This window comes from Sus scrofa, chromosome 1 (genome assembly GCF_054392235.1).
Source record: "Sus scrofa isolate SSC_HxYL_T2T_F1_AM1 chromosome 1, Sscrofa_HxYL_maternal_Yorkshire_Landrace_v2.0, whole genome shotgun sequence".
NCBI lineage: Eukaryota > Metazoa > Chordata > Mammalia > Artiodactyla > Suidae > Sus > Sus scrofa.
In genome coordinates this window covers 126,698,277-126,714,646 of record NC_139383.1, presented here as the reverse complement: position 1 = coordinate 126,714,646, position 16,370 = coordinate 126,698,277, and the positions used below count along the sequence as shown (strand labels likewise).

General features: G+C 35.6%; 1 protein-coding gene across 5 annotated transcripts in view; it reads left to right on the top strand.

Moving 5' to 3' along the window:
• Positions 1-16,370, top strand: part of UNC13C (unc-13 homolog C) — a 599,284-nt gene that overhangs the window by 373,500 nt on the left and 209,414 nt on the right. For all 5 annotated transcript variants that reach the window (XM_084969723.1, XM_084969731.1, XM_084969719.1 and 2 more), the window contains one exon: positions 8,639-8,772. In XM_084969723.1, coding sequence (XP_084825849.1) covers positions 8,639-8,772 — 134 coding nt within the window. The remainder of the gene's footprint in view (positions 1-8,638; positions 8,773-16,370) is intronic.

Below are 16,370 nucleotides of genomic sequence, written 5' to 3'. Positions count from 1 at the left end.
CAAAAGTGGCACAACTGTATCTGTGATGAAAGTCATCTGAGGTTGATCCGCACATAGCCAGGATACTAAGGGCTGTTTGGTATGCATATGATCACTATCCAGTTCATTAGATAATCCAGGTATCAAGCCTCATTCAGCCTAACTTCCAAGAATCTCTCCCATTTATGGCCAAAGTTTAAGTGACTTTCTATATGGCAGTAAAATTCAGTGATGAAGAAGGCATGTTTGACAGTGGCATTAAAGATTAATAGTGGTAAAAACCTTTGAAGTAGGTGGATAAAAAGGTGATAAAACTGCAAATGGTCTAAGTAAGGGATGAACTGAACTTTGCCAAAGAAAGGCAAAAAAATTTTTTAAATAAGTAATGAGAAATATTGACGTCACCTTAAAGTGGATGCCCCATTTATATTAGATCTTAAGCTATATAAGGAAACTTAGGTCATCAGTTAAAAATACTAATGCTTCCATTTAGCAGTGGCTTTCAAATTTCTTAATTAGAAAGAGAGGTCATGAATTCTGTTGATCACTAACTTAATTTGCTTCTTTATGCTTTCCAAAACAAAATCCAACTCTATTTTCTACTGTTTAACTTGAGTAATTTTTAACTTTAGAAGGGGAGGTTTAACTCTGTTTCCTCATCTGTTAGATTCAGTTTTCCTCATCTATAGAATGCAGAAATTGCAGTATATATCTCAGTACTTTCAGTTCTACTCTGTGACTCAAGAACAAACAAAAAATAAAGCATTGTGGGTTGATCTATGAGCTCTTGGCTATTAAAAAGCGAGAAAAAAAGATTTGCATTTACTTATACATGGATGTAAACTTCTGTATCCTCTCTTACCTTGTCTCTGGATAGTCTCCTTGATTTTACACCAAATGCCAGAATCTGGAATTCAGTTAACCACCTTTGTCTGAGCTGATAAAGAATTATAGAATTCTTTGGTGTGGTAACCAAGTTTCTCACATAGCGTTAATATATTTTAACAACGTTTCTCCTCGTTTATTTTCTTCCTCTTTTAGTTGCAAGCCTCTATGAAATATTTTTACCTCCTGTTTTTTTACTTCTTATCTACACCTTCACACCTTGATCAAAAACATCGTTTTGCTTAAGGGTAATCAGTCAAGCAATTTTAGTGAAGTCATTCTGGACACTATAGTATCATTTTGATGATCTATTTGGGCAAGCAGAGTGGGAGTCTATGAAGCATTTGGAACTGTTCTCTCTGGATGTCCTATTATGTCCATGTCTAGTTGTCTATACTGCCCAAAACTGAATGGAATTAAACAACCACTAATTGGGAGAAGCAGATAAAGGGGCTGTGATGATAGGAACTGTAAGGATTAACTAGTAACTTTCATGAGAACTTTTAGGACATTGGCTACTGGTGATTAAACAGTATCAATTAAGAAAGCTCTAGAAATTAGGAGTTTGAGATTAACAGATTCACATTACAACATATAAAATAGATAAACAACAAGATTCTACTGTATAGCACAACAAACTATGCTCTATATCTTATAATAATCTATAATGGAAAAGAATCTGAAGAGTATATATATACATATATATAAAATGATTATATATATACTTAATCATTTTGCTGAACATCTCAAACTAATACAACAATGTAAATTAACTATAATTCGATTTAAAAAATGGTTTTAAAAAAGCTCTAAACCTGGGCGGGGGGAAATACCTGGAAATTAACTTGGAATCAAACCTTCCTTGTGCCTATAGCTTTCAAGCTGCAAATGCATGCCAAGCTGTTGTGACAAGTCTCAAGAATGCGGGATATGTGCAGGGATTTCATATAAACATTGATGACTTTATTCTCTGAAAGCTTTCCTTCTCCTTCAAGATCTATAACTCAGAATAAAAATCAACCTACTATTATTAGTGGGAGGTAATGGTTGTCATCTGTCTATAAACTATATTCCCAGGTCTTGGAGTTGAGGATATAAAGGGGAAACCAAAGCTGTAAGTTTTAAATGTGGTCTGCATGTTCTGTTTTCTATGAAAAAGAGATTAAAAATAAGGAATCCTTAAGTTTCATCTTTGAAATGAGGATTTAAATATTTGGCTTTGATACCTGAAAATGAGTGAGGACTACCCAAGTAAGAACACATAGAGGTTATTAATTCAGATCTTGCTAGAATAAGGAAGGTGGCCAACATCACCTTTATCTGACAGAGACTCAGAGGAAGGCAGGGAAGTGGAAAAGCTTTATAGTGAAAAACAGAGAAGGTTTTATGTCTAATATGATTAGGGCTCCTGCCCTGGGGAAACCAGGAGTCATCTAAATAGAAGAAGGCATCTGGGTGATGGCTCTGGGGGGCGTATTTGGCTTTGTCTGCTTGGTCCTGAATTAGAAGTGAGGGCAAATACAGGGAAACTTGGCATTGACCAAGTCCTGACTATTCTGGGCCAACTGTTGCTGAGGTTGTAATTTGGCTTCCCAGACTGGTTGCTACAGAGATTGTGGGTGAGATTTCTGTCCAGTGTGGTCTGGCCATTGTTCATTAATCTTCAAGGCTGACAGATTTGTTGTGAGGTTTGAGCATGAAAAGAGTTGAAAAGATGCTTCTGTTGCTGTTTTTGGAGGCGGTAGAAATACTGTGAAGCAGTAAAAGAAAGGCAGTAGTATCTGGGAGAAAGAAGCAAGAAGAATGACTACTGATATATATATATATATATAAATGTTCCACCTGGTTGCCCTGGGCTAGGGGAAGGATTGTCTAATCATGCCTAAGTATAGGACAGGATAAATGTCTTCCATTCTCCTAGCTGATAAACTATCCACATTGCTCTTCATGAAGATCGCAGATCCTCTGCACATCTGAAACTTTGTGTTCTGCATCCAAAACCATTAAAAGAGTTCCAGTTTTTTTCTAACCTGTGAACTGCTAGAGCTAAGATTTCCTTTTTTCCAAAGTAAGAGAACATATATAACCAGCTTAAAGGCAGAGGAAGTTGCAAACTTATTATGCAAGAGCCATCTAGTTCGTAGTTTAATATTAATTTTTTGTTAGCCTATTCTTGTTGTATTTTAAGGCTTATTCATTTTTAAGTACTTAGGCTCACCTCTATTTCATTTTCTTTTGTGTGTCTTTATATCCACACTCTCCTGATTTTTCAGATTCCCACCATCTATAAGCATTGTTGCCAAAACTTTTATTTTTTTATTTTTTTATAATTTTTATTTTTTTCCATTATAGATGGTTTACAGTGTTCTGTCAATTTTCTACCGTATAGCATGGTGACCCAGTTACACATACATGTACACATTCTATTTTCTCACATTATCATGCTCCATCATAAGTGACCAGACATAGTTTCCAGTGCTACACAGCAGGATCTCATTGCTAATCCATTCCAAAGGCAATCTTTTAATCACCATTTAGCTGCCTTGAATGAAAATCCTATTGCTATGCACATTGCAGCAGTCACCAGTTCTCTCTCTGTCTCTCTTTCTCGCACACATACACACACACACACACACACACACACACACACACACACACACACACACATTCTGTAAATTCTTCTCAGAGAGATCACACTTCCTCATCTTACCTGAGGAATCATGTTCCTTATCCCTTCTAGATCTCCACTCTAGAGCCCTAATCTCTATTTCTGCTCCCCTCTCCACCCCCTGGTCTAAATGACTGAACACAAACATCCTCCACCTACAAGCTGCTGTTCTTCCTTTCCCCTCCCTCCTTTCTAGATCTACTCCTTCATCTTCCCTCCTATAGGTTTCTTCTTCTTTCCTCAGGACCAAACTATCTATTTGTTCTAGTACTTCATTCTAGTCAAACGCTCCAATCTCTCATTCCTACTTTCATTGCCCTCCAGTAGTAAATCAGTCCAACTTGTCTTGTGATTTCCTTGACTTTTAAATCCAGTATTGGAGGAAACTCATGAGGGTCCAGAGTAGTGTTTCTGTAAGTGTAGGAACCCATCCTCAACAGCACCCCCCAGCCACCTGGCTGCACCAGTGTGGATCCAGCTCAAGGCCTGCTCTCTTTCCTTGCAGAGACTGTTTCAAATTTTATTACTTATTCTTCCTTCTCTCTCAGGATGGAAATTCCTCACTTTCCTTTCTCAGCATGAACAAGACTTATTTCCCAAGACTCTTTATTGCCTTACTCAGAGGAAGCCACATTCTTCATTTCTGTTTGAGGCTCTAGATCCCATTTTCTCCCGTTTCAAAAGGGGTCTCACTCCCCCCATAGTCTCTCCTTCATAAAATATTATTCTTTTTATACTTTTTCTCCAAGGTTTTGTCTCTGGCCATATATCCTCCTCTCTCTCTTTAAGCAATCTTGTTTATTCTATACATAATTTCAGCTACCATATATATCTTTGAATTCTTCAAGCTACATTAGTAGTCCGGGGTGCTTTCTAAACACCAGACCAATTTATCTAAAGACTCTCTGGATATTTCTGGATATTTTCCCTTGACTGCTCCTTCTCTCTCTCCCTGTATCACTATTTATGTAATGAGTTTTATTAATTGTACTTCTTATTTCATAAGGATTTTCATAAGCTTATCAATTTTATTCATTAACTGTAAGTTTAACTCTATGAAACTTCCTCATACTGCCAAATCATTCTTACAAAATATAACTAAGTATTCCCATGTTTAAAATATTGCAATTGTCCCCTTCAAATTTAGTTTACATACAAATTCCTTGACATGACATATGAGGTGCTTCAGGATTTGACCCTTGCATGTCTCTTGCCCTTTGTTTCCCAAAATATACTCAGAGGAACTCTCCTGCTGTGAAAAGTTTTGTAAGATGGAATGTGGGGCATAGAAGAGGAATGGAGGGCTCTCTCAAGTTCAAATACATTTGAGAAAATAATGTTCAATCATTAGCTTTCAGAGTAGAGGTTCTCAAACTAGTCCTTGAACTAACAGCACCAGAATTACTTGAGGCTTCATTTGCTCTAGATGCAAATTCTCAATCTTCGCCCTAGACCCACTGAATCAGAAACTCTGGGGGTTGAGCCTCCCACTCGGTGTTTTAGCAAGCCTTCCCAACAATATTGAGAAACACTCAGGTTTGAGAACAACCATCTTAGAGAATCATAATGTACCTTAGCATCTTACTACAAAAGTCTAGAAATAGTTATGTTGTGAGCCACACGGGAAGTCTAGGAAGTATAGAAATAATCTATTTAGCTTCATTTAAGCAAACATTTCCTCAGATTGAGCATGGACTGTATATGTGTGTGTGTGTATACTACTGATATCCAGTAGAACTAATGTTAATGGAATACACTTTGTCAAAACCCTGCAGCCTCATATTGCTAGTTATTCCCTAATTAGTGCTATGTGCTTTTGCATTTAAATATCCCATCTTTTATTTCTCTTCTAAATATCTGCCCCCAACCCTTGTCTGGCCAACTTCTTAGAGGAGGTATTTCAAAATTACATGCTTATTGAACAAATATATGGAACGACATAGAAATGTTTTGTAGTAGTCTTAGAAGGGTTGATAAGTCCTACTACCATGATGATACCATCTGTTATTTCAACACTTTTTTTGCATATAATGGTTCTCTTTATATATTGATCTCTTCTTAATGAAGTATCTTCATATTGTCTTTAATATTGTGAAAGTATAATGTACTTTAATGTACATCTTATCAGTTTGTACAAGCTTATTTGTATTGAAATATCCTTTATAAGCATGACAATTAAAAGCTTTCTTCAGCTGATTCTACGCCCTGATAACTTTCTACTTTCAAAGAATTCTCTCTCCATTATATTCTCATAGTCTTTCTTTCACATCTCTTTCCTCAATAATCTATTAAAACAATAATATTTAGTCACTTTAGTACTAATGACCTTATTAAAATTGACATTTTAAGTCATAGTTTCATAAATTACTATTATATTTTTGTTATTAATAAGATTAAAATTATATACTTATATATGATATAAATATATATTATAGAATAGTTTTCTTAGAATAAATATTTTTCATAGGGATTTTAGTAAATATGAATGCACTTATTGCTAGCTTTCAAAATTTCTCCTTCCATTATTTAAATTTTTCCAACCATAAATTCAAGTGCCCTAGTAGACTTCTCAAATATTAATAAAGGATTAAAGGGAGTTCCTATTGTTCCTCAGGTTAAGGACCTGGAGTTGTCTCTGTAGGAAGTAGGTTCAATCCCTGGCCTCACTCAAAGGGGTAAGGATTTGGCATTGCTGCAAGCTGCAGTATAGATTGCAAATGTAGCTCAGAGCCAGTGTTTCTCTGGCTGTGGCATAGGCCACAGCTGCAGCTCCACTTCAGCCCCCTAGCCCAGGAACTTCCATATGCTGCAGGTGCAACCATAAAGAGAAGAAAAAAAAGGTTACTTAGAAAAACAAATTCCTAAGCAATCAAGTAAGTATCCTTATTATATCCATGGTGGTACCTTATCCTTTTAAACATGTAGTCTATTAAAATGCACTAGTAAAATATTAAAGCCTGATTTATGATACTGATATGTAGCATGTAGAAACTTAATGATTCAGTATCGTTTGTTTTACTATGATGCAACATATAGAATTTTATGCAAAAATGTTAGTAACTATAATCCTCTGCTCTCTCACACACACAAAAAAAGAAAGTAGTGGAAGTATAATTTGTGACAGCTAAGGGGCTTTGGAATTAATGTATATTTAACTGCTTAGGTCTCTCCCATTTTCTGGATCACTCTTTGCAGAATGTTAACAGGTGACTCTGATGTTAGACATATCATCTATAGTCATTTACTTTTATTTAATCACATTGCTTAAAACAGTTTGATATATAGTTTGCCTATGTATACATCATGATGATTAATGATAGTATTCTCAGACAGTCCACAGTGGCCATGAGAAGTAATTTTACTTAGAGTCTTCACAACTCACCAGTTTCTCTGGATTTCTAAATATATCATAGAGAGGGAAATGTATTGAGCTTAATGTAATGAATAAGTAGTTACATTATTGTGACAATAATAAATTCCTGTTCATAAAATAAAGACAAATTTCAACAGAAAATGTAACTTAGCAGGTAATGTCAGACATTCCTAAGCCTGCATTGCTGCCTTTTTCTTCTTAAAGATCTTCTGATATGCTTTTATGTACCTAAGGAATTAAAAGAAGTTTGTCAAAGAGTTTCAAATAGTTCTCAAGGACCAGGTATATAAGATTCTTAAGATCCTTTGGGGACTGTTTATGGTTCATTCTGACAATTTGAAGTAACTTGTGCCAGTCAGTAATTTTTTGACTAATTTAGCTCTTCAGCTTTTGATATCTGTTAAATTTTGAGCTTAAAGGTGAGTCAATCATATTTGTAAGCACTGTAGGAAAATTCAAATCCCTAAAGGTACATTATAGTGTGTGTATGAGGTCTCTAACAGTAGGCGGATACTGTAAAGGATTATATCTTAACTTAAGTGAGAACATTAACAGTGTTATGACTCATCCAGATCTGGTTGCATGTTGGGAGCAGCATTAGAACATATGCATATAGCCATTCCACACGGGGTGGCCAAACTGGAAAAGACATAGTAGTTGGATTGGGCCAAAGATTGGGACCAAATGAAATATAATCCACCTTTTGTATGAGAACTCATAAATTTTCTGAGTTTCAAGTTGGAGTTCTCAGATTTCCTGGACTTATAAGTTTGTAAATGATTTAGTAAAAATAGATAAGGAAGCCCTCTGCATCCCATTTAGTTGTATACTTGAGTGAAAATTGTCTGCCTTTATCTTATTTGCCTAATTTAAAAAAGTAAATGTGAAAGAAGTGCTCTAAGAAAAATAGCCAGCAAACAAAATAGCCAGAATACTTTATCTATATATTTGAAAGAATTGTGTATGCCAAATATGAAGTTTAGATGTGAAACATTCAAGATTATTATTATACTTTGTTGCTGTCAATGTAAATTTAGGTCATCCAGGCAAAATCCTTCTAGAAGAGAAAGTAGAGAAGTCATTCACTATGTTAAACCAGGAAAGATTCCAGTATGATTTAAACACATATACAGACACAAAAAGAAAGACTTATGAAGTTTTTATTAACTACATGCTTGTAGATGGAATTAGAATGTTCTAGACCTTTCATATAACAGTACTGACTCTGTAACTAGGCAGCCTTGAGTTCTGCCCACTTAGTACCAAAGTGACTTTGAACAAAATATTTAGGCAGGGCAAGTCTCAGTTTCAGTCTCAGTCTCTCTCTCTCTCTCTCTCTCTCTCTCTCTCTCTCTCTCTCTCTCTCTCTCTCTCTCTCTCTCACACACACACACACACACACACACACACACTCATTTATTCTTTCTCCTGGCCACATTACAGGGATAATTTCCAAATAATAATTCCTACGATGATAACTGCAATATTCAGAGGAAGAGAAACATTCATTTCAGAGCAAATCATTTAGAAATTCAAGCCTGGCCATTCTGACTTTACCCTGTGGGATGCCCCTCAATGAAGAAAGGAAACCTGAATTTGATAGCTTTGGCTGTCATGATCTGAAAATTGTTCCATAACCCCTTTTCTCTGATCCTCCTGTTTGACAGTGATATCTAACTTAAAGTCAAACCATTTAACCTTTTCTTTTGCATGTTGTGTGACCTTGTGAGCAGAGTAAGAAACAGGACATTCCTCGGGAAGATCAGGGACCAACCACCAAGAATTTGGATTTTTGGCCCCAACTTATTACACTGATGGTCACTATTATTGATGAGGATAAAACTGCCTACACTCCTGTCCTGAATCAGTAAGTACACTGTTTTGAAAATGAATGGATTTTCTTCCACTAAGGTTAAAACGTAAAATATTTGAAGGTACAGCTTCTACTATCATAACATTGACAAATGTCTCTAAAATTAAGCTATAGAAAGCACTATTTTCTACTTTTATCAGTAAATGTTAATTTAGTGATATGTGTGAATTTTTAGTTTCAGCCCCAAGAATGTAATTATTTGGATATGGAGACCAGTATTTCCCACTATTTTTTTTTTAAATTGATGTAGAAACGCTTCCTCTTTCTACTTTTTACCCTTGCTTTTAAAGAAAAAAAGCAATCCCCCAAAACTTAAAAGAATGTGAAAAAGCTAGTATTAAGCACATACCATTGTTGTTTTCCATTTTATTTTTTAATAATCAGAATTTGTAAAAAATATTAAACTTGCTTTCAAAATAGCTATATATACTAGATTTAAGAAATTTAATGCAATATTTAATAGAACAAATCCATTTTCTCAAATAACAACCTAAGCCTATGCCTCCATGCATAGAATTTATAAATTATGAGGAGGTCGGCAAGGTAGATGAATTAAAACTCATGGTTATTCTAGAATAGAGTCTAAAATCATCAACTTATCAAAATACCACCAGCTATGAGACCTTAGGAAAATTATCTAAGTTCCCTGGGTCTCAGTTTCCTCATATATAAAATAAAGAAATATTACTGAAGGAGTTCCCATTGTGGCTCAGTGGTTAATGAACCCAATTAGTATCCATGAGGATGCAGACTTGATTCCTGGCCTTGCTTAGTGAGTTAAGGATCTGGTGTTGCCATGAGCTGTGGTGTAGGTTGCAGAGGTGGCTCAGATCTGGTGTTGCTGTGGCTGTGGCCGTGGCCAGTGGTTACAGCTCAGACTCGACCCCTAGCCTGGAAACCTCCATATACTGTGAGTGCAGACCTAAACACACACACACACACACACACACACACACACACACACACACAAAAATGTATTACTGGAGAATTTCAAAGATCTGACTCATCTTTAATGTTGCATATTTAGGATTTATTTCCTGCCCACACATTAAGAGCTATACAACCTCAACTGACTTAGCCAACTAGGATGTGCAGTCTGCTTAATGGAGAGAATACCCTGACATATTTCATATCTGAAATCTTCAGGCAGCAAGGAAAGCAGAAATAGACAAGCTGGGAAGTAGAACATGAAGTACATTCAAATGTACTGTGGAGAACTGGTTTTTTTATATCTCATTTTCTCTACTGGGCAAGACAGGGTCAAAAAGCTTGAATAGAATCCAATTGAAATTTGAATTATAAGAGAAATGCATGTGAGTATTCCAATTTTTATCCTTTCCCATTTCTTAACTAACCATTTTCACTTGCCCCAATTTCTCCTAAACCTGGAAAAAAGTGGCCCTCTTTTTGCTATGCCATGATAGCATCATTGGGTTTGCGTTTACACTTTCTCCTCACTTTCCTCCTTATGTCTACCTTTTCTGCCTGATGCCAGACTGTATCACGATAATCATCTGTACAAACTTTGCTTTTTTATTCTCTTCTGATAGCTCAGGATTAGATTTTCTTTTTTAATATAGGACATGTCCTCACTTCATCCTGGGCTATTTTGTGGAATAGATATGTTTTCTCATTCATTCATTGGACTCTTTTCAAAGACAGAATGGATTTCCTAAAGACAGGGAGATCAATGACTTGTTTTCAGAGTGTGCCCTTGGGCTGAAATAGACCATTTGATAAATGACTATGGAATCAAAACAAACATCTGCTGAGAAATGCTGATTAAGAGTTATTTGAAAAGGTTTTATTTTTAATCAAAGGAATTATTTTTACCAAATTTCATAAATAAGGATAGGACTATTAAAAGATATGTTAGAAAATCATGGAATCAAACTTTCCCAGAATCATCTTTAATCATATACCATTAAATATATGCAAAGATTTTACTTACTTTTTTGTGACTTATTAAAGTTTTTTTTTTTTTTTTTTTTTTGTCTTTTGTCTTTTTTGTTGTTGTTGTTGCTATTTCTTGGGCCGCTCCCACGGCATAGGGAGGTTCCCAGGCTAGGGGTTGAATCTGAGCTGTAGCCACCGGCCTACGCCAGAGCCACAGCAACGCGGGATCCGAGCCGCGTCTGCGACCCACACCACAGCTCACGGCAACGCCAGATCGTTAACCCACTGAGCAAGGGCAGGGACCGAACCCGCAACCTCATGGTTCCTAGTCGGATTCGTTAACCACTGCGCCACGACGGGAACTCCAAGGAATGTAATTTTCTTTTGCTTTTGCTTTTTAGAGCCACACCTGCGGCATATGGAAGTTCCCAGGCTAGGGGTCAAATCGGAGCTGCAGCTGCCAGCCTGCACCACAGCCACAGTGTGACTTATTAAAGTGAATGGAGGGATTACATTTACTTATGGCAAAATAAATTTTAAATTATGAGTTCAGTTGAGTGCAATGAGTAGAAAAAGGAGCAGTGACAAGGAAAGAAGAGAATGGTTTTGTTTTGCTTTTTATTTTTATTTATAATGTCAGAGTTTAAAGTCACTTTTTTTTTTTAAATATGAAAACCTAGCTCCAATAAACCAAAATGCCTTCCCTCTATTGGGAACCTATGTTTTATGATTATATTTGCTCAGATTTTGAGGATCTTCTAAAGATTTTTTGATTACTAAGGATTATTCCTCTTTGTTTCTCATTTACTTAAATCCATGTTTTAAGTGAACTCACCTAGATTTCGAGGTGTGGTCTTAGTGGCCAGTGGTGCATTTGTGTAATTTGGTGAGATTTCCATTCATGCTGATTAAGTAAACTAGTTTCACAAGGCAGAAACTCCAGACCACTGAGATCAGGATCAAATACGTTGCAGGTTGGCCATGGAGATTTGGAGCCCCATCGCAAATCTATGGAGTGAAAAATCTGAATTTGGCACAGAATCTGCATTATAATTAAAGTACTCATGTGTGTTCAGTATATACCAAATGTGAAAGTACAGGCCAATTTATAAAGGACATATCAAGCTAAACAAGTTTTGGTTTTATTTGAAGGTAATGGCAAAAGAACAAATGATTTTAAAATGTCTTCTTTTATATCTTTCAATGTAATCCAGGGTTATTGATAGAAATAATTAATTCAAGAATTCATGATTATTATGACAAAAATATTGCAAGCTTTTGCTTTTTCAAATTTGATAACAATTTATAATAATTGTAAACTGTAAACATGAGGGGAAGGATTTGTTTTATTTTGTACACTAATATGTATCCAGGTACATATTTAAATTTGTGCCATATTTTAGATTCCGCATAGAAGTGATATCATATATATATAGTTTTAATGAATGACTAAATTAAAGCAAATCCCTATGTGTAGTTGATATCTGTTCACTCTGTTCCTACTGCATTGATTAATTGATGTACCTGAGTATTTCTTTGAGAGGTACTCCACATTAAAAACAAAAAAATTTATGAAGTGGTTTTCCAGATGCCTGTAGAAATTTCACTATTTCATTGAAACTGACAACCATTAAGCTGAGTATTTTCAAATCTTTAGATGTGGCCCTCTCACCATTTTAAACATATATGTTGAGGTATAACTGACAATAAAACCGCACATGTTTAATGTGTATAGATTGATTAGTTTTGACATATATCTAGCCATGAAACCATCACTACAAAAAAGATAATGAAAATATCCATAACCTAGTAAATTTCTATGTGCTTTATTAACCCAGGCAACCAGTGGTCTGCTTTCTGATATTGTAATTTACTTTGAAAATTGTATTATTCCGTATAAAGGAATAATCTATTATATACACTTTTTGTCTGATATCTTCCATTCATTACAGCTATCTTGAGATTCATCTGGGTTGTTGTGGGTATAAACACCTTATCTCTTTTATTTCGAAGTGATGTTCCACTGTATAGACACACAACAAAATGTTTATCCATTCATCTGTTAGGATTAGGGTTTATGTTAGGGTCTACATTTGGCGTTTTTTCAAGATTAGGTTGCTGTAAATATTTGTTTATAAGGTTTTGTATAGTTATGTTCTTTTAGTACCTTTGGGTCGTGTAGTATGTACATGTTTAATGTTTCTTAAAACTGCCAAACTACTTTCTTTTTTTAAAATGATTTTTATTTTTTCCATTATAGCTGGTTTACAGTGTTGTCAGTTTTCTACTGTACAGCAAAGTGACCCAGTCACACATATGCATATACATTCTTTTTGCACACTATCCTCCATCATGCTCCATCATAAGTGATATAGTTCCTAGTGCTATATAGCAGGATCTCATTGTTTATCCATGTCAAACTACTTTCCAAAGTGTTTGTACATTGCCAACACGTAGCACAATTTTTACTTTTAGCCATTCAAATAGATGTATAGTGATATCTAATTGTTGTTTTCTTGTTCATTTGTAATTCTTTTTTTTATTATTGAAGTATAGTTGATTAACAATAATGTTTTACTTTCATGTGTACAAACTGATTCAGTTATACATACATAAATATTTCTTCAGATTCCTTTCTCTTATAAGTTAATACAATATATTGAGTATAGTTCTTTGTGCTATACAGTAGGTCCTTGTTGGTTATCTATTTTATATATGGTTGTATGTATATCTTTATCCTGAACTGCTGATTTATCTCTCTCCACATTTTCCCATTGATTACCATAAGCTTGTTTTCTTTGTCTGTGGATGTATTTCTATTTTGTATATAAGTTCATTTGTATCATTTTTTAATATTCCACATATAAGTGACGTCATGTGATATTTGTCTTTGCCTAGCTTACTTAGTATGATAATTTCTGGGTCCATCCATGTTGCTGCAAATGGCATTATTTTATTATTTTTAATGGCTGAGTAATAGTCCATTGTATATATGTACAACTTCTTTTTTTTTTTTTTTTTTTGTCTTTTTGCTATTTCTTTGGGCCGCTCCCGAGGCATATGAAGGTTCCCAGGCTAGGGGTCTAATCGGAGCTGTAGCCACCAGCCTATGCCAGAGCCACAGCAACACAGGATCCGAGCCGCGTCTGCAACCTACACCACAGCTCACGGCAACGCCGGATCGTTAACCCACTGAGCAAGGGCAGGGACCGAACCCGCAACCTCATGGTTCCTAGTCGGATTCGTTAACCACTGCGCCACGACGGGAACTCCAATGTACAACTTCTTAATCGATTCATCTATTGTTGGACATTTAGGTTGCTTCTGTGTCTCCATGTCTTGGCTAATGTAAATAGTGTTGTGGAGTTCCAGTTGTGGCTGAGCTGGAACCTGACTAGTATCCATGACGATGTGGGTTTGATCCTTGGCTTGCCATGAGCTATGGTGTAGGTCACAGCTGTGGCTTGGCTCTTGTATTGCTGTGGCTGTGACATAGGCTGGCAGCTGCAGCTTGCATTCAAACCCTAGCCTGGGTACTTCCATACGCCACAAGTGTGGCCCTAAAAAGAAAAAAAAAATAGGGTTGCAATGAACATTAGGGTGCCTGTATCTTTTCAAATTATGGTTTTCTTTGGATATGTACCCAAGAGTGACATTGAAAGATTATATGGTAGCTCTATTTTTAGTTTTTAAGGAAACTCCATACTGTTCTGTATAATGGCTGCACAGATTTACCAGTGGTGTAGTAAGGTTCCTCTTTCACCACACCCTTTCCAGCCTTTATTATCTGTAGACTTTTTGATAATGGCCATTCTGAAGAGTGTGATGTGATTATATCACTATAGTTTTGATTTGCATTTCTCTAATAATTAGTGATGTTGGGTATCTTTGTATGTGCCTTTTGGCTGTCTGTCTTCTTTGAAGAAATGTCTATTTAGATCATCTGACCATTTGTTGATTGAGTTGTTTGTTTCTTTGTTTGTTTTGATATTGAGCTGTATGAGCTGTTTTTATATTTTGGAGATTAATCACTTGTTGGTTGTGTCATTTGCAAATATTTTCTCCCACTCTGTAGGTTATCTTTTTGTTTTGTTTATGGTTTCCTTTGAATTGCAAAAGCTTTTTAATTAGGTACAACTTGTTTTTTGTTTGTTTTTATTTCCACTACTCCAGGAGATAGATCCAAAAATATATTTGTGGATACTTGCAATTTATGTCAAAGTGTGTTCTGCTGGGAATCCCTGTTGTGGTGAAGCAGAATCAATCCGACTAGTATCCATGAGGATACGGGTTTGATCCCTGCCCTCATTCAGTGGGTTGGGGATCCAGCATTGCCATGAGCTATGGTGTAGGTCACAGACGCAGCTCTGATCTTACATTGCTGTGGCTGTGGTGTAGGCCAGCAGCTTTGGCTCCTATTTGATCCCTAGCTTTGGAACTTGCACATGCTATGAGTGCAACCCTAAAAAGCCAAAAAAAAAAGTGTGTTCTGCATATGTTTTCCTCTAGGAGTTTTATAGTATCTGATCTTACATTTAGGTCTTTAATCTGTTTTGAGTGTCTGTGTGTGTGGTGTTAGAAAATTGCTCTAATTAATTTTTTTACATATAATTGTCCAGTTTTCCCGGCACCAGTTATTGAAAAGGCTGTCTTTTTCCATTGTCTTGCTTCTTTTGTCTTAGATTGACCATAAGTTTGTGGATTTATTTCTGGGCTTTCTGTTCTGTTCCATTGATCTATGTGTCTTTTTTTGTGTGTCAGTGCCATACTGCTTTGATGACTATAACTTTGTAGTATAGTCTGAAACCAGGCAGTCTGATTCCCCAGTCTCCGTTTTTCTTTCTCAGGATTGCTTTGGATATTCAGGGTCTTTTGTGTTTCTATACAAATTTTAAATTAATTTGTTTTAGTTCTGTGAAAAATGCCATTTGACAGGGATTGCACTGAATCTGTAGTTTGCCTTGGGTGATATAGTCACCTTGACAATATTGATTGTTCCATTCCAAGTACATGATATAGCTAGCCATCTGTTTGAATCATCTTTGATTTCTTTCTTCAGTGTCTTAACGTTTTTGGAGTGTAAATCTTCTGCCTCCTTAGTTAAGTTTATTCCTGAGTATTTTATTCTTTTTGATGTGCTTGTGAATAATATTATTTCCTTAATTTCTCTTCCTGATCTTTTGTTGTTAGTGTATAGAAATGCATCAGATTTCTGTGTATTAATTTTTTATCCTGCAATTTTACCAGATTCATTGGTGAGGTCTAGTACCTTTCTGGTAATGCCTTTAGAATTTTCTATATATCATATCATGTCATCTGCAAAGAATGACAGTTTTACTTCTTTTCCAACTTAGATTCCTTTTATTTTTTTTTATTCTCTGATTACTGTGCCTAGGACTACCAAAACTCTATTGAATAAAAGTAGTGAGAATGGATATATTTGTCTTGTTCCCAGTCTTACTCTCTGTTCTGTTGACCCATATATCTATCAGTCTAGTAATAATTAATTTATTTAGCTTTCATCTGGAAAACTCTTTGTCTCTCATTCAACTCTGAAGGATAACTTTGCTGAGTAGAGTATTATTGGTTGTGTCAACTTAAAAAAATGCACAACCTGAAAGTTGAGAGTTAAGTTTTATTTGGGGCAAAATTAAGACTTAACTCTGGTAGATAGCATCTCAGGTAGCCCTGATAAA